General features: G+C 39.9%; 1 protein-coding gene and 1 long non-coding RNA gene across 6 annotated transcripts; one reads left to right on the forward strand and one right to left on the reverse strand.

Moving 5' to 3' along the window:
• Positions 1–756: 756 nt before the first annotated feature.
• On the reverse strand, positions 757–13,980 carry cnpy1 (canopy FGF signaling regulator 1). 5 transcript variants are annotated; one of them, XM_027001252.3, is made up of 6 exons: positions 13,745–13,980; positions 11,895–11,994; positions 6,558–6,718; positions 2,706–2,915; positions 1,749–1,845; positions 757–996 (listed from the first exon to the last, which is right to left on the reverse strand). In XM_027001252.3, exons 3-6 carry the CDS (start codon positions 6,666–6,668, stop codon positions 956–958), a joined length of 459 nt encoding a protein of 152 aa, XP_026857053.2. In that variant the 5' UTR covers positions 6,669–6,718; positions 11,895–11,994; positions 13,745–13,980; the 3' UTR covers positions 757–955. The 5 variants fall into 5 exon arrangements, with proteins under 5 accessions (XP_026857053.2, XP_026857051.2, XP_026857055.2 ...); XM_027001250.3 differs by having other exon boundaries at positions 6,558–6,673; positions 13,745–13,979; XM_027001254.2 differs by lacking the exon at positions 11,895–11,994 and having other exon boundaries at positions 6,558–6,673.
• Positions 13,981–15,015: 1,035 nt separating this feature from the next.
• On the forward strand, positions 15,016–18,924 carry LOC118241636 (uncharacterized). The gene is made up of 5 exons (XR_004776247.2): positions 15,016–15,143; positions 15,927–16,432; positions 16,592–16,640; positions 18,169–18,233; positions 18,627–18,924. It is a non-coding gene; the product is annotated as an uncharacterized LOC118241636 (long non-coding RNA).
• Positions 18,925–24,396: the final 5,472 nt, after the last annotated feature.

Genomic DNA, 24,396 nt, shown 5'->3' on the forward strand with positions numbered 1-24,396 from the left:
CAGGACAACAGAGACAAGGGCACTATCGGATGACTTAAACTGGTGGTTAAAAAAACAAAACAAACAAACAAAATCACAAAATGTGAGAATCTTAATTGCATTTTGCTAATTTTAACTTCTAGGAATACACATTCTGCTTTTTAAAATTTTTTAATTATTATTATTTTTTATTTTTTTTTACAAATTATTATTTTTATTATTAATATTTGTAGTAAATTTGCAGTACCTAAAAAATACTTTTTTTCTCATTCAGCAGTTTATAAGAATTCCAAGTTTCTTACTCAATACAGTAGTGAATTTGTTAGAATGCTGAATTGCAGCTTTCAATAATGAACACTGAAATTTCACCTGTTTCAAATTAAATAGAACACAGTGACCCTAAACTATTGACTGGTTCTCCTAAATGAAGCAGGTTCTACAGCCACAGAGAAACCACTGGACATTTCTGCAGGACCACCATGCTGCTTTGTTTGGAAAGTCTACATGCTTTCCGACTATAGAAACACAAAAATGCCCATGTGATTTATAAATGAAATCTTTTACACACTTCTGAGCATGTACATATAACAATATATCATATTTATAGAAAATTATATGCAAAAACAGATTAAGGAAAAAAGGGTAAAAGATAATTTAGTTAAAGAAAAAAATCAAAACAGAAAATGTCCAAAACAAAAGTTCAGTGTTGAATCTTGTAATTTTTTCCAATTTGTGCAACAATAATAACGTATTAAAATGAACAAAGTCAAAGCCATAGACCATTTAAACAGTTTATTATCGAAATTCAGAATACTATTACAATCAGAATGATCGATGCTTATATAAATATAAATTTATATTTATTGAAAAGTTTTATTTGCTTTCCCCCCTGAATTCTGGCACTTGTCTGATCCACAGTTACCATTCGTGTTCTGAGTCTGTGTCTGGGTGTTCTGCCGGAGATGGGAATGTGAACTTATAGCTCACTGTGCTGAAATGCTGAGCTTTTACAGTGACCTAAGCAGAAAACAAAAGTTTATTGGTTTTACTAAGACATCATAACCCACAAAACAAAAGGACACCATAAGACTGGATTAGAGAGATGAGTGATGTACAGTGGACAGACTATTAATACAACTTCATGCCTTCCTCAGAATGTAAAATTAATGGAAGCCTTTAGTGCTGCATTTGGCTGCACTGTGGTTGGAAAAACTCCTGGCATTCATCTGAGCAAACTGTCTATACAGCACAGTCAGTGTGAAAGCTGTCAGGGGGTTAAAACAAAATGGGATCTTTGAGGGGGCCTAAAACAGTAGAAGACAAACCAGTAGAAGAAAATCAAACATTCTGCATAGGATTGACAGCTTGGGTGCTGGGACTCCCTCACATAGCCGAAGTGCAAATCTGCTTCACATAGCACAAAATATCATAAAGTAAATGCATTTAATGCATCTCCAAGAGCAGCTGAGCAACCACAACATAAGAACCATGTGACCAACCACAGTTCTGACACGCAGTATTGGAACACGCACGCACAAAGCAAACTCAGAAACATCTTATTTGCAAGCAGGTGATGGAAAAAGCCAACCTTAGATTACCCCAATACAAGGCCGTAATAATAAACTACACAAGACAAGTGCACATCTTGGTGCAAGTACACACTTACTATAATTAAAAGTCCCAGTCAGCTAGTGTACCTGTTTTAAATGCTTGTAGCACATGGCAAGGGTGCAAGGGAAAATAATAGTATTAGGCGTGTGTGTATATACCTGACAATTCACTGCACAACTTCTGTGCCACATGGGTGTCTGCGTGGGTGAACAGAGAGACAATATCATCCTCCAGCTCCTCCACGATGGTCTCACACTACGAGAGACAAGGGCAGCATTGGAGTCAGCACGGGAGGTCATAATGCTGAGCAAAGCGCAGCACCACCGCAAACTGACATCTCAACGCCAGCTGGCAGCCATCTTTAGACCTCTACCATTGGTGGGACAGCCATCTTGGAGTGTGTGTGAGGCATAAAGAGTTACTGCTATGTAGTTTTTTTTGGCCTTTTCTACCAAGAGCAGCATAATTATATTTATACATTATATTATATTTTTATATTATAAATTTCAGGAAATAAAAAAAATGCTCACAGTTTTGGGACTGCATGTCTTATGAACTGCACACGGCATCAAAGAGTGAACATTTACAGAAACGTAATGAAATATTATTCACTCATTTAAAAAGAACCTTCTTTCCATTATGTAGCATTATAAAAGTCATATACATGCCTGAAGTGAATACAGAAGATACAGTACTTTTCATTGTATAACTAGCAACTGTAATTCATTACAAACAGTTCACATGCACACAAATAACAAGTACACTTAATCTAGCTGTATATAACTGTATGTGATATCACAATGCATCATGCAAGACTGAATGCAGTACACAAATACAGGACACACGGTATTTTATAGAATTAATTCCATTTGATAAATCTGTCGGTAGTCAGGTTCCTCCTTTAAAAAATGCAATTATTAAAGCATGCATTTGCTGAAACTGGTCTTACCATGTTAACCCAAAAACAAAATAAGTCAAAAATGTTTATTTTGCATGACCTTAAAAATGGGTTGTATGGTTTTTTGGCTTCTGACACTCGCATCTCAGTTGTAATATACTTAAGGAAACAGAAAACAGAGTAAATAGTAAATAGCAGACCTCAAACAAATACTCACTGCAAATTTCAAGGAGTTGGAACCCTCTGGTCCTTCAAATTTAAAATGTTTAAAATCTGGAAAATTGCCGCCATCATTGTTTCTTGGGGCAAACCTCCTGTAGCGCTTTTCTGTGGTGTCTGGGTCCTCATAGAGCGCATAGTCACTCATACTCTCACAAACTCTTTCCAACAGTTCAGATAGGTGTGTCTCTGACCTAGCCAGTGGAACCTATCAAGGTAAAACAGTTAACTATGCATTAATCAAATATGTAAATTCTTATTTTCTCTCCAATCAAAAAAAAAAAGAAAAAAAAAGAAAAAAAGTTGAATAATAAGAGGGCATTCGGGTCATGTTGATGACCTCTTCCCTTCCGCTCCAATTTAAAAGGAAAGGGGGAAAAAACCATCCCTAGTGCTACTACGATGACTTTTAACCTGTGTCCCTAAAGTTGGAGAACGTGAATCTCCTTGCCTTGGCAACAGAACAAAACCACGCAGTGGCGTCTAGACAGGTCAAGGTGCACCCCTGCTCCCACCCCTTGGCCTCTCCCGGAAGGGGTGACCGGGGGGGACGGACTAACAGAATGGGGCCCAAGGCGGGGGGTAAGCTGTGGGGAGGGTTAGTTGTCAACAGCAGCCAAGTGCAGGGTAAACAGCGTGGAGTCATCCTTTGGTCCTCCTGGGCAGCTCTTCTCCTCCATCCACCACTGATCAAAGCAGGAAGTTCCCCCTGTCAGCCCACTGAAAGGGGAGCAGGGGTGAGGAGGCGGGGGGCAAAGATGGGGGGGTTATTGGGGAAGAAGAGAGGGGCAGGTTGCAGATGAGCTGGATTTTGTGCCATGTAGATATATGCCTGACCCCACTGCCCCCTTTCACACTTAGTGAGAACCCTTCCGGTCTCGCACATTACATTATGGAGCAGGTTTTTTTGCTACCCCACCAGGACCCCCCCCCCCCCCCCTAAAAAAAAAAAAAAAAAAAAAAAAAACTCTGGGACCTGGGACACAAAGAGGCTTCCGTGGCTCACTGCCATCTGGTCACAAATAAGACAAAAGGTGCCATGGAAGAAGAGCGACCCATCCACATATCCCTCCCCATTTTTAATTAAAAAACCCAAACCACAGTTGGACGGATGCAGTGAGAGATAAGACAGGATGCAATCAACTTCAGGATATCTAGATGAGAATTATGGAACCACTGCATCCTTTACCAACACAGGATGATTAAAAAAAAAAACCCATCAACCTGCAGATTATTGTAATGGATATTAATAGCACAATGTATTAGAAATATATGGACTGAGATTTTGAATTGCCCTCAGCAAAAGAAAGGAAATATCAGCCAACATCTTGGCCAATTACACACTAAATGCAACTTATTAAACTCTCTATGATTCTAGATAAATCAGCTTAAAAAATAAATAAAAAGTCTGGATGTGCTGCATTCTCTACCCAGTGCTTATCATGCAATCCTGAAAATGGTGGGGAATTAAATTCCTGCTCGTAACAGTCTGAGGGGTTTGAATGGGACCTGTCAATAAAGAATTTCTGCAGGAATAAAAGGAGGGGGGTGCGTGTGTGTGCTAGGAAGCTCAGCCTGAGAAAGGGCTTCTCAGGGATGCCATCCTCCACTGATCTCCCCTTTAGAAGAACAGCGCTGCAGAATCATAGCTTCAGAAGGGCTGACAGCCAATGCATATGTCTGATATAAATAAATATATAAATAAAAACAGAAAATTGCTGGGATTTTGAACACAACGATCAGATATTGGTTCTAATTAGATAATATTAAGCAAAGAGGTTCAACAGATAGCACACTAAATATGAGATCATCTTTGGTGAAGCGGATAAAAAAGGAAGGGGGGTGTCATCCTTTGGCTACTTTCTTCAAATGAAAGAAGCCGCCAGTGACTGGGGCTCACACTGCAGTGGCCATTAATGTCACAGATGCGCATATAGTGCCAACATAAAGCAAGCTGTCTTCTGCTGTCTTCTAATAGTATCAGATTTACCCAATGCATAACCTGCAAGGACAAATCACAGGCACTCACTCACACTCTGCACTGAAATACACTGATCACCGTCAACACCAGCCAATAATCACATTCAGCATTGCTAAAAGTAACTGCAAGAGTGATTTCTATCAGAATGCAACAGCCACTGTGATTGGCAAACTTAAACCCCTTTATGTATGAGGACTCAACACTTACAAAACCCTAAACCAAAGCATTTTAGACACAAATGGCAGAAAAACATTAACCTGATTCTGATATTTACCAATCCCTCAAAGGCTAAACAACCAACCAACCATTTTCATGTTTTCAACATTAAAGCTAGCCATTGGCAGAAGTCAGCTATTTTACTGTTAGTTTGAGAAGATAATAAATAACTTCTCCCCTACGATATGATTTCAGACATAACAGCTAGAAGGGAGAAAGCCGGGGCTGAGTAAACACTTGTTAGTAGTCACTGGGTACAATCAAAAGGAGATTAGCCACAAATCAATAGTAGAGTCAGTCACCTAATGACAGTCCCTGGATAGCAGGGGTCACGGCTCAGAGTTCATTGGGTCTGACCTTTAAATACTGACACCACCGTTAAGGAGGAAACAGTTAAAAACTGCCCCTTTTAGCCCTACGAGCATTATGGGCCTCTGAATACTTCTGAATCTGGAAGGAGCTTACAGCAGAGGAAAGTGTTACTGCTTACATTGAAGCAAGCAAGCAAGCAAGCAAGCAAATAAATAAATAAATAAACAAATAAAAATCACTTTTCATAAGATTTAAACAGGCAAGTTCATTCAACAACCAAGCAATCTTTAGAAAATAGCTAAGAACTGCTGTCTCTCTTTGAATGAAATCAGAGGATTTTCAGAAACTGTTGCTATTCAATCTAACTTTACCATAAGACTATAGAGGTACATGTAAATAATGAAGTAATTGTTGGGTCAAATGAGATACCTCTCTTTCATATGTCATAGCCTCATGAACTGTTTTTGAATTTGCCACCATTTTTCTTCCATATAATGAACCAAAATCCCTGTCAGCTTGCGCAGAGATAGCAGTTGCTGTTGAAAAATAATAAGGACAGGTTGTTTCCACTGCGTGCTTCCAAGACAAAAAATGCATCTTGTTCAACTCCTTGTGTCATAGCATTAAGCCATTTACAAATTTGACCTGAAAGTTTAAAAAAACCTTCTCATTTCAGCAGAGCACTATATTCAACATAACCATTATGCATCAAAAGCAAATGTGATCAAGACCATCTTGCAGATTAGGATTCCCATATTCCTTGTGAGATCAAAAACTGCATTGCTAAATAGAAGATGCATATTTGCATATTGATCTCTTCTGTGATATCAATACTGCAGAGGCCAATATTGTGATGATTAATGATCTATTGTACAGAGCTTTTGAAAATGAGCAAATGCAACATTTGTATGCCTGAAACTGCATAGAGAAGGCTGCTTTAAGGTCATTTACAATTGTTTTAAGGCACGGTGGTGTTTTTATATTAGTTTAGTAGCCATCATCAGTTACTCATGTAAATAAAACAAATAAACAAAAATAACAAAAAGGTCAGCATGAGGAAGACACCATATGAAAAAAACATGAAAAACTACAAATAAATCTACTACAAATAGACGTTATTGGAAATTTTTAAAAGGAAGGACTGTCCACCAAGAACAATTTACAGTTGGAAATCACACCATTACTACAGAAAGGATTAGTGGCACAAATACAGAGTATAAAATCTCTCTACAGACAGGGACAAGAAAAGATGCAAAAGGTCATTTGCAGGTTAAGATTAGTTGGTTTGCATTATAGTTATGACTGCAGAGGTCTGCCAGCGCAATGGATGGTGCAGCATACCTTTTTATCAGTCAGAGTACCGTCAGGGTTAAGCCTGAACCCTCCAACATGGACGGTCTTCTTTGGATCAATCTTGCTAATGGAGTAGTTGAGCTCATCTGCAATCGCCATGCAAGCTAGAGGAAACGGAGGATCATTCTAGTCCACTTAACTGCTTCACACTGCAATAGCATTGGAGAAACGAATAAAATCTCAAATTTAGACATACACATATGTGGAAATATCTGCCATTGGTAGGATGTTAGCTAAACGTTAACACCAAAAGAGCCATTTGCCCACCTAGATTTTCTTTTTGTTGGGTGGTAGAATCAGCTAGATATTCCAGCATGGGTATTGGAATAAATCACAGTAAACTAGATATTGAGAATCAATTATAAGGTCAAGAGGTCATCAACGACAACAGCAACAAAGTGTTTTATTGAAGAAAAAACAAACAAACAAAAAAAAACAGACAGATTACAATTTATGTTTACTCCAAAGGCACATGTTAAAGTTTAAAATATCCAAAAACACATGAAACAAAACCCGCTAAAACAAATTACCCCAAATGTGTTATTTTCAGTTATCAGGGGTTAAATTTGCTAGTGTCTAGTCATGCTTGATGCATTTCCATGGTAACTGCCAGGCTTGGGTGGTGCTTAAAAAAGGGCTTTATTCGAGTCAAGCTTCCGGCCACCTTGACTGCGCCAGTATTTGGTACTAGCAGTGTAACTGCATCCTGCTACAGAATTTATTCTATGTAGATTACAAGATCACAAATGATTTCGATCCAGCTTTGCTAGCTATGTTTTTTTGTTTCTCTCAAAATGAGAGTCAAAAATATTTTCGCCAATATCATATTTGACAGGACAGTGCAAATAATTTGAATGTACACTTTACACACATAGTAACAACAACAAAAACCCCCCACACACTGCCTTACTGGCTCACCTCTAGAAACAGATCTACATACAGTTTCGTTCTTCAAGTGGATGAGTAGTAAATTCCATTGGTAATACAGGAAGGCTGATAGTCTAGTTTTACATGAGTAGCCATGTGTAGTCTTGATCTTAAACCTCTGCTTCCCCCTATATAATAAGTATTCCCCCTATATAATAAGTATTTTACAACATGTGGTACAATTAACTCATTTTTGTTAATTCAACCCATTACTTTATTTTCAAAACTGTTTTAGCGACTATAATTATTGACAACACAGTAAATGTTACACAGAGGCAAAACTTGTCAATAAAAGCAAAAAGGGTATAAAACTTTGGGATGAAATTTTTTAGTTTATAAGGCAAATTTTGTATTACTTTAAAATGTTACTATGATATTACATAATCCCCCAGATTACATGACTGATAACAGACAAAGACCTGCACAACAGATCAAGCACCATGAACACAGTAAACGGCAAACACTGCACAGGTCACAGAACTGCCCTACGCAGCTTCTCGGACATGGATCTGGATCCAAGTATACACAATGGAACAACCGAATTACACGAATTGACGCACTCAATCAATGTACTGATCGTGATTACTACAGTCTTAGTAAGCAGTGGCCGGTAGCCGTAGATTGCTGCTTAGAAGTGGTCCCCCAAAGAGTGGTAGCAATGTACTAACTCCACACGAGAATTATTATGTTCTGAAGACAGAAATGTTCCTTAGTGAAATCTATACGAGGCCTGTGTGTTGTGTTGGCAAAGCATATGCGCCTGCACCCAATTTTACTGTTACTTTTAGGAAAATATGCCGGCTTAGGATTCTTGCCAGTTCTCACAGGTAAATGTGATAACTCACCAGGACACACAGGTCATTCTAAAAGAATGAGAGTTCATTTGAGTATTATAACGTCGGAAATTTGGCAAGAAATCACCAGTTTTAATTCTTCACAAACACAGATCACTTAAATTTCATCAAACGTTGAAAAATTGCTAGCACATGATGGATGTAAATTGTATAGCCACTAATTACAATATCTGAATTTGGTATATCGTGACAAAACATTTTGAGAGTGCATTGCAAAACTCAGTTGAAACATGCTAAAATCACTAGGACTATTACATGTGATTAAAATGATTAATAGCATTATAAGTGACAAATTTCAACACTAAACATGATTTGTTACAAATCATAGCATGGTTCTCTTTTTGACACTTTTGTCCTTATAGCATGATACAGAATCTGATACCTTTCAGATTCATTCATAAAATACATTTGCAATCACAAATTTCTCAGAACCTTTTTAAAGCTACTGCTATATAATGTAGTACATTGAGAGTACATATGAACAGTAGTGCACTGACCTCACTACACAAAAGATTTATATGCAATCATAGTGCATCACCTAAAGTATGACTTTTGTAACCTTTGAAGTTATCGTAATTACTGGCCCACTACCTGCCCCTCTAAACATCTTAGCATCTATAGGTCACTACTGAACATGAAAATTTTCTTCATTTAATGTAACTGAAGAGCAAAGCAGACTTTGAAAGAAAACATGCTTCAACCACTTATTTACTGAAAATCAATTAACTAAAGAAATATATCTTTAAAAGGTTAATCGTTCATTACTTGGTGCTGCTTTGAATTTATATTTCTATTACATACCAACAATAATTAAGAAATGTATACAATATGACATCAAAAAAAAATAAAAATCATAGCTCCTTTCTCAGGGAAGAGAAAAACACAAAAAAACACCCTACAACATGATGCAAACTAACAGCTCAACTTATAAAACTAGAGAAAACAGGCCAAAAGCAATGGCCCAAAAGTGCAGTAAGTTCAATTTATGCACTATGCTGTTACAACCACATTGTTATGCACTGTTAGAAGCACAGAGTTCAACTTCTAACCCAAATAAGCAGCTATGGACTTGATTTTATTACCTCCCACCAACACAGAGGTTAAAACCTTGGTCTTCTTGAACTGGAGGCCAGTTGTCCTTAAGGAAGCCCATCTTTGTTGATACCAAACCCTGCAATGTTACACAGTGGTGTATGGAAGTCAGTACTTCCAGCAGTAGGGAATAAGTCAGTTTAGAGGCCTTGGCTGTTTGCCAGTTTGTGTTTAAAATGTCACGAACCGTCAAGGCACAGTGTGCCACATCAGTGCCAGACAGAGGCCAGGCCCGAGAAACGAAAATGGAAAAATCCGAAGCCATGATGAAACCACATCAACGAAGTTATCTATCGCTGTGCATAAAAGGACAAAACCGTGCTGGACCTCTTTTTTAAAAGCTGCCAACATCAGCTTATCGGAACTCAAAATACAGGAGCTGAGCTGGTTGCTACAATGTATTCAGCATGCTCATATAGCACTTATATTTCAAGGCCTATCTTTTTTTTTGTGAGCAACGTGAGGCTGGACCTGTCAATCCACAAGCAAATGCACACAAACTTAATGGTTAAGCCTAAAGTTGGATAAAATGACACCAGTAGCAAGACCAGATTCCCATCTTCATAATAAGGAGGTTACTGTACTTCAGAAGAATGTGTATGTGCATGAAGCATCACAGCAGTCTGAGCGTAACCCTTTTAAGCACTGACAGCAAAGCACATGTCCCTTAGTCACTTCCCCTGAAATTCAAATGGCCACAAAACCTGAGCACTTGTGCTTAGGCCTTGTCAGCATTACATTAAGTACCTCTGCACTGGTGCCCCTGTAAATAGGTCTTTCTGTGTCAGATCTCTGCTTGAAACCAGGCACTGTTCTAGGAGTCACCACATAGCACATTTAAATGTGATGCATCCTGCTAGAATGTTGCTGTTTTCTCTAGTTTTTTTATTTTTGGGGGGTGGGGGGAGGAGATGTGTTCCCCTGCCAATAATTCCTGCTTACACTACTCATATAATCTGTTAGGCTGGATGGTATGAGCTGTGTCCCAGTGAAAGTTGAAATTAAACCTACGCCACTGTATACACACACACACACACACACACACACACTCCCATTATATATATATATATATATATATATATATATATATATATAAATAAATGTTTCTTTTGTACTGTTAATACTATTAAAAAAGGAGAAATTCATGTGATGACATTCCTCCAACATTCAATCTAAAAGGAATTTCAAACAAAGTTTATAAAATTTTAACAACAATTATGAAATGTAACATTCAATTTTCCCATTGGTGAAATGCTTCAAAAACTTCATACCCTCAAATATTTCTACTTCTGGAGCCCATTTGGCAAAATCATCGTAGTGTTAAGAGTGAATGTTGGATGAAATGGTTGCGCTATCATTTAAAGATGATCTTTGTTTAATGATGCTTTTGGAAAATGGTGCCCAGTTCAGTTATACAGGGGACATCACTGTTTGCATTTTCATCAGGACAACACCACTTCAGAAGCCAAGTAAAGTCTTCAACTTCAATTCCCAGTGATGTAACTTCGAATCAAACACATAGTATCTAAAAATCACAGGAACTACAGTGTCATGTTTTCAGTGTCCCACCTAGAGCTCTTTTGAGCAATACTAAGACCACATTTACAGTAAGAATCTCAGTAAAATAAGTGAAAAGTATGTCACTTTAGTAATGGGAATGAATGATTCTCTATAACGCCCTCTTTTCAGTTGGCCAGTTTTCTGGATTTGGGTTATGTTCTGGACAAGATTGTAATGTCAGTGGTGACTCATCACAAAGTACTTTTAGTCTAAGTTTAGGATTAACAGTCCTACGGGACATGCAGAACTGGCTGGTTCAACAGTATTTTAGGCTGTATATTAGAATGTTATTTGCTTGCATTAATACTTTTAAGGGTTGTTAAATAGATAAAACACTCCACTTTTGAAAGGGGGGGGGGGGTGAAGACTATTCTCTTAGCATTTACATACTATTGCTTTATATTCCATTTATACATTACTTATCTATAAGAGCATTTGCTAAATATTGATTATTGCAAAAATTGCATTTCTGGGGCAACTTTAAAGCACCAACCAGAAACTCATGCAGCAGCCTGAGGCCTACATTTGAGTTGAAATATCAATAATGCAGTTATATGTAGCACACTGCAGCTTTGTATTGTTCTTTCAGCTTCTCTGTGGAGGCACAACCAAAAACGGGCAAGCAGGTTGCAACAATTCTACAATGTGATTTTAAAAGAAAACAGCTTCAAACAACAATTGCATCATTTTTGCATGCACTGCTTTAAGCTGAAAAGGAACAAAACCCAGCTTTCAAAGAGCAGATTACATCCAAGATATACTTAGCCACAGATTCTTAATACACCGGTTAGACTAGTTCTTATGTCAGACATAATTTTGCCTTCCATTTCTTCTCTCAATCTGAAGTTCTGCTGTACAAGCCTTCAGAGACCACAAACAAGCTTTAACTCACCTGAACAATAAAGCACTTCGTCTCTCTTCCCCTCGGCTCCTCTAGAAAAGACTGCGGATGCCACAATAACAAGCACAATCCATGGTCCCATACTGGTCTCCTGGTGTGGGTTATATGTAGGTGTTAAGTAAAGCAGAAAATGTGCCAAACTCTTCTACTCTAGGACATGGGTTCCATTTCAAGCTTATTTTGGATACCAAGTAACTCTCAGAGTCTGGTTTTAGACAGAGGCACAAGAAGTCATCTTAAGATGCAGAACATCCATAGGACAGAACTGCTGGGATGTTTGCACAAGCATTTTCTGCTAACCAAACTTCCTTTTCATTTGAATTTGAATTTTATTGTCAAATTATACAAAGTTAGAATGAATGAATGAATATTTGGTCTTTTAGATCTTATTAAATTATTATTAAAAAGCTATTCCTTTCAACAGTGTCAAACAAGACTATGATCAAACTTAGTTGAAAATCGTTACTGTCTTTTGACTGATACCTCAACACAATTTCAATTAACTATTTAAACATGCAGTAGGCTAAAGGCACTGGCTCAAATATACTAATGTGGCAAACCATGAGCAAAAGCTTGTATCCCCATTAGAATGCTTTAATTTGCATAATGCTAAATGGTGGCTATTCATTTTTGATCACAAGATATGTATTTAAATCAGGTATTCAAAATGTAAATGGAGACCGTATCTTACCTGCTTCAAATAACAGGAAAGGAATGTTGGTTAACACAGAATTGGCAAAAAAAAAAGAGGAAGATGGAAAATGTACCTATTTGCACAAAACCCAACAATCTTATGCTTGAGTCATGACGGCATTGGATGGGATGGTACAGGAATTAAGGTGGTGTTCTTCTTGGCTTTAAAAGCAGTGCTTAGCACATTCAAGCGAACAGCAGCGTGTGTGAAGAGGACGCCCACCAACCCTTGCTTAATTCTTTATAATGGTGAGACAGCATAAAAAGGAAGGAGGCAGAAGTATTGGGAGTAACTGCGTTGAAGCTGCAGGTATTCAACAGCATCAGTGATGGGAATTACCCATACTGCTCAAGCTGTTCACGGGGTGTCAGGGACTAGGCTGTCTGACATGCTCGGTGATAAGTGCTTAGGACAACATTTGCTCCCTTTTTAAGACCCAGAAAGTTAGACATTAGACAACTGGAGTCTTACATTTACACAATGATTAACCACACTAATTTGTGGGTACACTGTGGGATCTCCAGTAGCTGAAGTTTCAAAAGTTTTAGATGAACTGGCATCCCCAGTTGATCACCACTTACAGAAGCTCTTTGTTTTTAAACATAAATCCTGTATTGCTTTGAATATGTCAGTGTAGCCTTCCTATTGTAGAACAGCACATGTAGTCTGTACATTGTACACTGTTCGTCGTACGGGAAGACATGACCGCCTGTATTTATTTTGGTGTAGAATATTTTCCCATATCTTACTTAAAATAGCAGAAAATAAAACATCTGTAAGAATGGTCTTGACCCTACATTTTGTACCACTGTCTCAATTTAAGTACACAGGCGAATCCTGCTAACACAGGCTAAGTAGTGTGCCACCTTTATCGACTCTTTTTCCGGAAATACTAGCTAAACTGGAGCGCATGAACAAAAGTTCTCGTTCAATTGCAATATGTGTTACCCAACATATTGTACTCTGAATGTATGCACGCACGCACGCGCGCGCGCACAGACACACACACACACACACACACACACACACACATAGGTATGTGTGTGTGTATATATATATATATATATATATATATTCCAAGTCCATGTACCTGTGCTAACTAGTAAACAACAGTCAATTAAAAATTCAATTTGTTGATTTGCCTTACCTGACACGCTACGTGCGGGTAAAACAACAGGTGAGCGCAGGTAAAACTTTTCTGTACTAAACGTTAGCGATAATCACAGCCCTAAATATGTGACCAAGTCTAATAAAGAGATGTAGCTAGAGTTCCAGTCCTTATCCCTGCTGTGTTAATGAAACCAGATATCCAACTTCTCTGTACAAACAGTTCTAAACCCTTACGTGCTGGTCGCTGGCGTTGCCACGACCAGCAAGCTTGCTCGTGACGACACTAACTGACAGGTGCAACAGCCAATGGCGTGGCGCGTCTCAAATCTTAGACTCACGCAACGACGGCGCGACCGCACGGTACCCGGAAGGTTCCAGACACTCGTGTTTCGTAATGTACTTAGCTGCAGTTGAGTAGATGAATTTAAGGGGAGACCGCGTTCTGTCAATTTATTATTATTATTATTATTATTATTATTATTGAGGACGCTTTAGTCTGATTACTTATCAAAGTTATTTTCAAAATACAGAGACGTTTAACAATAATAATAATGTTTCAAAAATGTTACATTTTATATTATAATCTTTTATAAAATAACTTTCTTTGAGGCTACTCACTACTCACCTTAATGCTGCCCATACATTTTTGCTCTGGCCATATTAATATTTCATAGCTAGAAGGCAATTAAAGTTTTAAACATGTCTAATTGAACAATTAAGAGTACAGCAAACAAAGTATGTATACTTTATCTACAATCTACAGATACCTTTAAAAATGGAATTGCCCCAGCCAATTTTCCATCTGATGGTTCGTCTAAAGCACACATCCAAGTAGTAGTCTTTCATACATCTGATACCAGCACTGCGTTTCTTGGGATAGCTTATCACACAAAAGGATAAGCCGTAGTTTTCAAACATGGCATGTCAGCTAATGCTAATACCATGTCTGAAAATCCAAAGATACAGCAGTAACTGTCAGCAGTTTATAAACAAAGTTGCTAAATATTAATAAGGGGTAATACTGATGGAAAAGGTCACTAGTGTGGAGAGACATTACATTTTTTGTTGTTTGTCAAAATGGTAGAACAATTCCCCCCACACACAACTGTTTGGTAGGCTGTAAATGAGACACATCCTCCCAGTGCATTGGCACATGTGGTCCTTTTCTGGCCACCATGTTTGCAAAATGTTTTGTGTGAAAATGACTCGACAGAAATGGCTCCACACGCGCTTGCCCCTGCTTTTAGACCACGTGGGTACAGCACGAGCGAAACCGTTTGCTTAACCGCCTTCAAAGTTAGTGAGCGGAAGAAATGTAGCTTTATCATCCGTCAGTGATTCTAAACGCTTTTTAAAGTAAATTCCACCCACACTATCCGTTCAAAGTAAAATCCTTGCATTAAATTATAGGATATAACCTGCTTCCATCGATCAAGGTAAAAAGGACTATAAACGCAAGACACAAAAATGACCTAGTTAGGTTAGCTACTCTGAATTCTGGTTCAGTACCCAGCTGACATTTCAGATGCTATTATTCCGTCTTTCTGAATACATTACCATAAAAACAGTTCTAAGAAACATTGAGCCTTATTGTTGCAAGGTTATTTTTATATTTTGTACGTTAAGAGCATATGGAATTATTGTGGACAAACCAATTAGCTAGCCAGCTAAATTAACTGACCGTCTAAAAGGTGACCGTAGAGTCAAACTACGGGTGGCTAACGTTAACTGGCTACAAACGATATTCTTGAACGCGAGTAGACAGCAGTGCCAGTTAAGATAAACATGTCTTACATTTTAATACGTGCGTCTGGATAACGTTAATAATTACAACATTATTTTGTTTGGATAAAATATACAAATGTGTTATCTTGTTTTTATGTGACTTGTTAGCCCCCCCCAGCAATTTAGCAAACGGCCAGCTCATCTTAGACGATAGCTAGCTAACTAGGTTAACTAGCTAGCTTTTGAAATTGTGTTAAGTGATATTTATCATTAGCTAACTTACTGCTTCACTTCACATTAATCAGCTTAGTGTACTGAACGACTCAGCCACGTTATTAGACAAGTTCTTTAGCTCGCTACCTTACTATGCAATACACACATATATGCTGTGACGTTAGGGGTTCTCGTATGGTCGTTAGTGGCCTTAGAAATGTTAACCCATAAAAATGTATAACAGCAGCTCCTCTGTAATATTTTGTTTTCTTTCATGACAGATTATGAGAGATGTGTGAGGAATTGATTGATTCATGAACGGCCGTTACACGGAGGACATCAGGGGAAAATGGATAGGTAAATACGCACCTTGAAATTAAAACCATAGTGCCTTTTCCCTAGTAGGGTTCTGTTTGTTTACAGCGGTGGGATCAGCTGTTCGTAGAAGTTAAACCTGCTAATGCAATTTTAAGCATATATATCCAAAGCTGTATATTTATGGTCTTTTATAGGAATTTTATAAAAAATATTAGAAACTCCTGCATTGTGCCAACTCTGGCAAAAGTTGATTTAGTAGAAACGTTGCATACAAGTGTACAGTTTGTCATTTATTTTAAAATGTATTTATGTAGCACATGTCATTATGAATGCTGGGTTTTGTATGGCCTGTCACCCTAAAATATTAAGCCAGCGGCAGAAACCGACCACTGATGAAGGGTGAAAGGATGGCTAACACACGTTGTGCATGGCAACAGATGGGAAGTATATGCCAATCATGCATCTACAGGTGATGAGGTCTGCTTTTGTAGTGCATTCTCTGGTAAAGTAAATGGTAACAGAATAATTTGTTAAATAGTTGAATCCATGAACCGGACTGTCTCAATGGTTTCCTTGCCTTATTTTTCCTCCATTTTAAACCAATTATTTAATATATATTTTATAAAAGCTACATTGAAGATGACATCCTTGAAGATGACTCACTAATAGCCCAGAATGTAAGTACCTATATTTTATTGATTATTTATATATATATATATATATATATATATATATATATATATATATATATATATATATATATAAAATAAAATTCCCCACTCACACTCCCCCAAGAAGCACTCTTTTCCTTCAAGCTCTGGTCATCTACCAGATGCCTGGGAGCTTGGGGGTCCTGTGTAGTATCTTAGCTGTTCCCAGGATTGTTTGCTTCCAGACAGAGATCTCATCTACTGGAACAACTCTCCCACTTTGGGGGTCACAGCCCATAGTGCTGTCATTTACCAAAAGAAACACTGGTGCTTTCACCTTATACATCTTTTCAAGCTCTTCTTTCAGCCCTTGGTGTTTCTCAAGCTTTTCCTGTTCATTCCTGATGTTGCTATCACTTGGGATTACTATTGCTACATCTATCACTACAGCCCTCTTCTGCTGTTTGTCCATCACTACTATGCATGGTTGGTTAGCCACTACCATTTTGTCAGTCTGTACACAGTAGAGTACACAGATTTTCCAGAGAAACAGGACATTTTAGACGCAGGTCCTTCATCAGCTGTGCAAAAAAGTGACCTCTTTCTCTGGAAACTGTGTACTGTCAAAAAATAAATAAATAATGTGTGTATGTTTTTGAAATTTTTTTTTTTTCTGCCAGCTTGCCCATAGTTGGATATTTGGAAAAATCAAGTAGTTTGATTGCATACTTTTGGTATGCACCAGGCAGGTAGCACATACCTGCATTATGAGGGCAGGTCTGATAGCGCAAGTAATAGCAACTACTATCTGTGTTGCAATGGCAGATCTTAGGTAAAGGTGTTGCATTCTGCCTCAGGACAGGTGACAGGTGGTTTCTTGGTGGGCCAGCCGCCTGGCTCCTCTCCCCAGTAATGGCATATCATGTCTTCCAGCAGAGATGCAGTGTGTGCCATAGACAAGAGGAGCTGACAATACTAAAACCAGCTCCATCTGTTGACAGGTCTTCAAAACTAGCACGGTTTTATGTCAGGAGACTGCAGGGTGTTCTCATGGCTTGCGGAAGTGACATGTTCTGTGATTGAAATAGCACATTCATACTGTGGCAGCACTTGGTTGAAGGTAGTATTAGGTTTAACAAGAACCCAAAATGAATCACTGGCCTATTGGGGATATCACGTTCACAATACCAGATCTAGATTACAAGATTTACAAGATTAAACAAAGCACCACTGACGACATCCCCCTTCCCACCGGTATTGTATGATCCTTTAAAAGACATCTTGCAGATTATTTTCATTTTCATGTCTCAGGTGACTGAATGGCTGGAAATAGTTCTCGGTCCTTCCCATAAGCATATACATTTAGGGGTGTGCTCAGTTTACTAAATTTGTGACATTCAAGCTTCCTTTCGGTGGCCATTGCCTTCATTTTGAGAGATGCTTGAATGCATGACAAAGTTCACCGACAACATTTTGGCTCAATTGCACTAGAGCAGAATAATCTTAAGAGTGCATATTTTGGAACAGGTGTAAAAGTGTTTGTTGTATTTCTCAGGACAACAGGGATGAAGAGCTGAACGATGACCTTTTGTGTAGCGATGAGGAGGACCTAACTGCTGGGTGAGGTGAACTTTTCTTCGCCGGCGCCCAGTCTGGCATACAGGGAAGCTGTTAACTGAAAGGTCCCTCAGACCTCGGGCGTGATCTCCACATGCAGTTCAAGCACCACGGCAACAACACGGCCTGCATGCGGGAGCTCTGTTCTAAACTCATTTGCCTCCCTCCTGCCAATCTGGCAAAATTACAAGGACACTGTGATGAGGATCATGCGTGTCTTGCTTGGATGAAGCCATGTGCATGACTTTGTAAAGAGCACTGTGACTCATCTTGACTCTTGGATGTCGGACATTGTTTGTTTAAATGGGCAAACAAGGCATTTGCAGTAGCTTTTTGCTTGATGCCACTAACAAGATGAAGTACATTGAAGTCTTCTCTTCATGTTGTCCTCCACAGTTGTCTCGAGGACAGTGCCCTTCCCGCCACTGACCTCCCGTCACCATGTGGCCCGGGTGAACCTTCAGAAAATCTTGGTCTTCTGCCAAATGAGAGGACCCTCGCACTAGCTGAGCGTGTGCTTGCAGACAGGGGCATGTGGTCACATGTGGAATATGAGGATGAGGATGGCGCTGCACGTCTGTCTTTGAAGCCAAGAACTTGCGCAGGAGAAGACCAAACAGCAGAGGAACCAGACCCTGGTGAAGTATTAGACATCCAAATCAATGGGGATGAATTTCAAGTGAGTCCTCTTTCTATCTCAGATAACATTGTTGTGGTTGTTTTTTGGGGGCAGGGGGTATTTTGTTTTGTTTGTGTGTGCGTGCGTTGGAATTGGTTCCCATGGGGGCAGCAGGCTCTGGAAGGGAAGGAGAGGTGAAATTAGATCTATTATCACTCCCTGGCAGTTTATTTGTCTGCACCCTGACAAAGTTAGCGCTGACAGCTTGTTTGGTGGGCGTCAAGCCCCCCCCGGTCGACCGTGCAGCACAATCGAGCTCTGACCTTGAAGCGCACATCCCAGCGGAAAGCGGAACTCTTTGTGTCAAGCGCGAGATTCCCTGCCACTTATCCGGTGTGGAGAAAGCCCAAGCTGCTGTCCGGGCCTCGGCAATATCTGATAATGGCCCATGCAGGTGAAAAGATTATTGACCTTTTTTTAAAAGATATCTGTGGGGCTTAAATACGGTGGCCGTAATTGATGCTCTTCTCCTGTTGTTTTTCTGTCTGGCTGATAAACTGGAGAGAGAGATTATCCCTCAGATGTGTGTGATAAGGCAGGGTGCAGTGAGGTGGGATGGTATTCGTGAAGGACTGTGAGAGAGACATTTCCCAAATAAAGACATTAGTCCCCCCTTTTCTGACTGAACATTGTCTTATCCAGTTGCTGGTAAAAAAATATGCATGGATTAAGCTTGTAGGCTCTACTGTTTTGCTCCTGTTGAAAAGAGCAAGAACAAGCTTAGCATGACTTATTGAGTGGATTGATTATTACATGGCTCGTCAAGTGGCTCTTTCTGTTACATCAAGATGTCAAATGTCACACGTCTGATACAAACACTGACAATCTTCACTTTAATGGCGCTGGTGGCTTTGGAGAATGTCGGCTTCAGGAAATAGATGATTACCTGGGGTTCGGCGGTCAGCTGACATGTGCAAAGGTCACACACACTGTGGTTTTGTTTTGGGGGCTTTAGTTTTAGATAGTTAATCAGCCAGTATGGTTGGTGCTTGCTGTTACCAAAATACAATAATTTTTTTTTTTTTCTGTTGTATAACACTTTTCTGTTTGTTACTAGAAGGTGTCCAACCATTTTACATAAACTGCTATTCCTGCTATTTACATAAACTGCTGTTCCTGAAATAAAATCAGTATATGCATAGTATGTAACAGATGCACACTGTGATTTAGGCAAATAAATATGCTATGGCATATTTTAGATAAATCTCTTTGCTTAGGTCTGGCACCCACGTATGTTCCACAGTCATCAGGATGCCTACAGCATGCCCGGCCAGGCCAGTCGTTCAGCTAGCTAAAACGGTCTTGGTGTAACATCTCTCTATTAATTATCATCATCTGTTGCCCGTGATGGAGCTCTCTATTTAAGAGCCAGGACATGGCTGTCCAGCGCCTAGACCTGCTAACGCGCGAGCACACGCCGCAGATGGCGTCTGATCTGCGCTCCGATTTGCACGCTGGCAGTGATGTGGGCTCTGTGCCGAGCCTGTTAGCGCCCATCTGTGGCTCCGGGTGCCATTGTGTGTGTCAGAGCGGGGGAGGGAGGTAGAGAGAGAGAGAGGGAGGGAGGTAGAGAGAGAGGGAGGGAGGTAGAGAGAGAGAGAGGGAGGTAGAGAGAGAGCGAGCGCGCGCGCGCTGGGTATATTCTGGGGCCTTTGGGGCTCTGTAGGAAGTTGGTTCTCTTTCATAAATGAAAGTTATGTTTGTTCAAAATTTAAAGATTGAGGGTGTCATATTTAATTTATTTAATTATGCCAAAAGCAACATAATTTTCAGACTTTGTGGGGCGGTGGTAGCTCAGTGGTTAAGGTACTTGACTTGTAATCGGACAGTTGCTGGTTCAAGCCACACCTCTGTCAAGTTGCCACTGTTGCCACTGTTCCTTTTGGTGAACAATATGTCCAATGCCAGTAAAAGAACCTTGCTTTTGATTGGATGCCATCTTCTAATGACAAAGCTGTGATTGGTTGAGTGAAGCCTCCGTCCTCCCTGTGTCTTAATGGGAGCAGCTCAGCAGAAGGTGGGAGGAACACTCGTCCCAGGAGGATTGGGTTAAAGAGCACTTCAAACCCGGGAGGGAAGCTGCCACTACTGTAATATGCTCATCAGGTACGGTCAGGAAGAACCATCAGGCAAAACTTAGAAAGCTGCCTCTGCACTGTGAGCAACCTATAATGCTCTCAATATAGCAGCAGCTGAAACGACTGCAAACAAACAAAAACAACAACAACAAAAAAGACCAAAGCTAAATTGACATTTCAGTTTAAGTTACAAATGTAATTTCCCTTTTGTCAGAAGTCATGACCTTATGTGACAGCTCATTTCTACAGCAAGGAAAGGCTCCATGGCCACTGATTGGAGATGTCACCTGAAAGCATTCCGTTACGCCTGGTGGTGAAATTAATACTGACACCTAGTGTGAAGGAGAATAATTGCTGATTCACAGCCTATTGAGAAAAAGAATGTGTGTTTAAAATGAATAATTCCATACTGTAGGTTTGATGTATATATCACACGTCACAGAAGTCTCCCTTTTTTAATGATAGTTGTAAGGACTCAGCACCTCCTTTTTCTGGTTAAAATGTCCATGAACATGAGGAGGTATGAGGTTTGACTATCTCCAGCCTGAAATGAGGTAGCTAAGTATTGTGTGATCAGCGTTAGGCTTTGGAGACTATGCCACCTGCCTTCCGGGCTTGTCCGGGTTTTAAATGCACATAGCAAATTGCATGGAGCAGCTACTCAGGATGAAATGAAATATTCATGGGTTCAAAGCAGATGTTGGCATCAGAAAGTCTGACCCAAAGTAAACTGCGCTGACTTTTTGCCCTGAAAGTGTAAGTGGGTATTTGAAGGGCTGAGTGGTAGTGTTCTTGTGTGCTTTTTGATTGATAGGGCTTCGTGACAAGGCCACACCTACAGCAAGAGGCTATTTAAATAAGCCCAGACAAACTGGGACAGGGAGAGGTGGATCACGTGCTGAAATGCAGGTAAACCCCCCCCCCCCCTCCAAGAGCCCATTTATAATGGCAAAACTACTTATACTCTTATCATATAACACTTAATTTGCTGTTCAAATAAGACATTAGGTCTGATTTTTTAAAACCACTGGTTTATGATTTATTTATGATGTGAGCACATGGGTTCCCATATTGAAGCTCTGAGAAATGAAGATCATGAAAAACATTCTTACTCAGGGCTCATGAATGTAGGGACTCATGTTCTGTTATTTGTGTGATTGTGATTATGAAAACCGTCGTGTGCAAATCTCTCCTTCTGACTTGTTTGTTGCAAATCTTTGTGAAGCAGATGCCATGTCCGCCAGTGCCTCTTAGCAAAAGCTTTGTGTGCTCTAGAGAGCACAGTTCAATTAGGTCTCTTCCTACCTTTCTTATAGAAACTCCAAAGGCCTCATTTGATGTTTAAAAGAGGTCGGAACCTCGTTCATGCTGAATGCACTTCTCTCCACTACACTTCTACAAAGGCATATTTTTTCTTTCTAGAAGCGTTTCTTTTCAGGTCACTGTAGAAGCGCGGTGACTTCGTAAAGGAAAGCGCTCGCTATCCAGTTTCAGTGGCTTGCCTTATCTGTGTTGATATTCGGATTACGCTGAAGAACTTGGCACTTGTCCACTCTGAGCCAATCATGTGAAATTAGCTCCGTGTTTAGTTTGGGATTTAGCATATTGCTCTCTCCACTCTGAAGCAGATGGCTTGTAATGTGCTTGGGTGACGTTTCTTAAACTTACTGCAGGAGTTAAATAAAGTAAACTTGTGCAAACTGGCATTTTACACATTGGCTTCTGCAAAAGTCATGTGTGAAAGCAGCACACGTGCATGTGCCTGTGAGTGAGTGAAGGAGTGTGCGCATGACTAGTCGATTATCTCCTCGCCTTGCTCACATAATGTTAAATAATGTTCTTAACCCTATCTACCCTATTTGACAGTTAGGTGAGTCCAATTCAGTAGGTTTTATTCTGGAGTCCCAGTTTTGAACTGTGCTTCACTCCTATGTCCTGTGCTACACTTCCCCGAGTTCTTACACGTGTGGTAACGGGGAAATGGTAGCCTGCAAAAGTCCAACTCAATAATTGTGTAACTGGACTTTCTGAGATGATCTTAGACTATTTACCTCCAGAAGGCAAGTAGTTTACACTCCTTTCAGTCTACCATTTTGAGCTGAAAAGACAACACCAACATTGGCTGTGTCCCACTTTTAATTTGAGCCATTCAGAAGTGGATCCTACTTTACACCATGCTTTCTTTCTCTGACACCCCCCCCCCCTTCACCTTCTCTCTCTCCAATTCAAATTGCTTTATTGGCATGAATTGTAATTAACAACTGTTGCCAAAGCGATTAAGAGAATTTCTAAAAGTGATAAAACTGGAGGAAAAAAGAAAGAGGAATAAAATCCCTCCCCCCTCCCTCCATCTCCCGCTCACTCCTGCCTGCCTCATGAATTCATAGCTAATCTGTGGTCATAGGCCTAATACACTTGGACAGCCGGGGAAGAGGGCTAGTGACTGCCCCTCCTATCAGTGTTATCACTGTCATCACATTTATCCAGCATCGCACACCAAGACAACTGGTCTTGGACAAGCTCCCCTCTATTCAGACAACCATAATCATTCATCTCTAAAAGGCTGAACTTATTCTAGTTCAGTGCCCTTCTGTGACATGCAGTACTCTGTAAAAGGCTTAGAAACCCAATCAATTATAAGATATTATTCTGGGAAGTAAATGTTTACATTGAAAAAACTAACAAAAATTCAGTACTACAATAAGCTATTAATCCAGGTAAACATTAAAACAAAGTGGCACAAATGTTTTTGTACATTTCAGTGGAAAGTACAGGTAGATGACATCTTGCTGGGCATTACTTGCTGCACCTCCAAGAGCTATCAGCACAATAACAAATTGAGAGGCATTTAAGACTGATGTCCATCCACCTACAGACTGGGTAGAGCAGAGCCTTATCCTCAGCATAACTAACTGCCTGGGATCACTTGGATCCCATCACCCGAAGACGCTTGGAACGGTTTTCCTTGTGGCCAATTTTTTTGTTTAGGCAAATAAATACTTACTTGGCATGTGGCTTTTAAATGCAGACTTCTCGGGGGCCTTAACACCTTTGCACATTACCATAGGGATGTACCTCACCACAGTGGTCTAAGTTGATGTCGATCTCTTCAGACGCGTCCGGGTCACAGGCTCCCAGGTCCCCACCAGTCCCGAGCCCCCTGTCCCTTGGAGGAGCACGGTGGCAGACCCAGTCCGATGCCTGGGGGCTCAGCAGCCGAGCCACCCTCCCCCTCTCTGTCTCCACAGCCATGGTCCAGAGCAGCCTCCTTACATCAAGGTCTGCCACAGCATGACGAAGACCTCGATTTCAGGCACACTAATTATAAGCTTTTAATGCTGGAGTTTCACTAAAAAACCATTTGTATTCATAAAATGGGTGGCACTTGGTAATGTATCTTCTTTGATTT

The sequence above is a fragment of the Electrophorus electricus genome, chromosome 11 (assembly GCF_041902795.1).
Source record: "Electrophorus electricus isolate QZ-2024a chromosome 11, ASM4190279v1, whole genome shotgun sequence".
NCBI lineage: Eukaryota > Metazoa > Chordata > Actinopteri > Gymnotiformes > Gymnotidae > Electrophorus > Electrophorus electricus.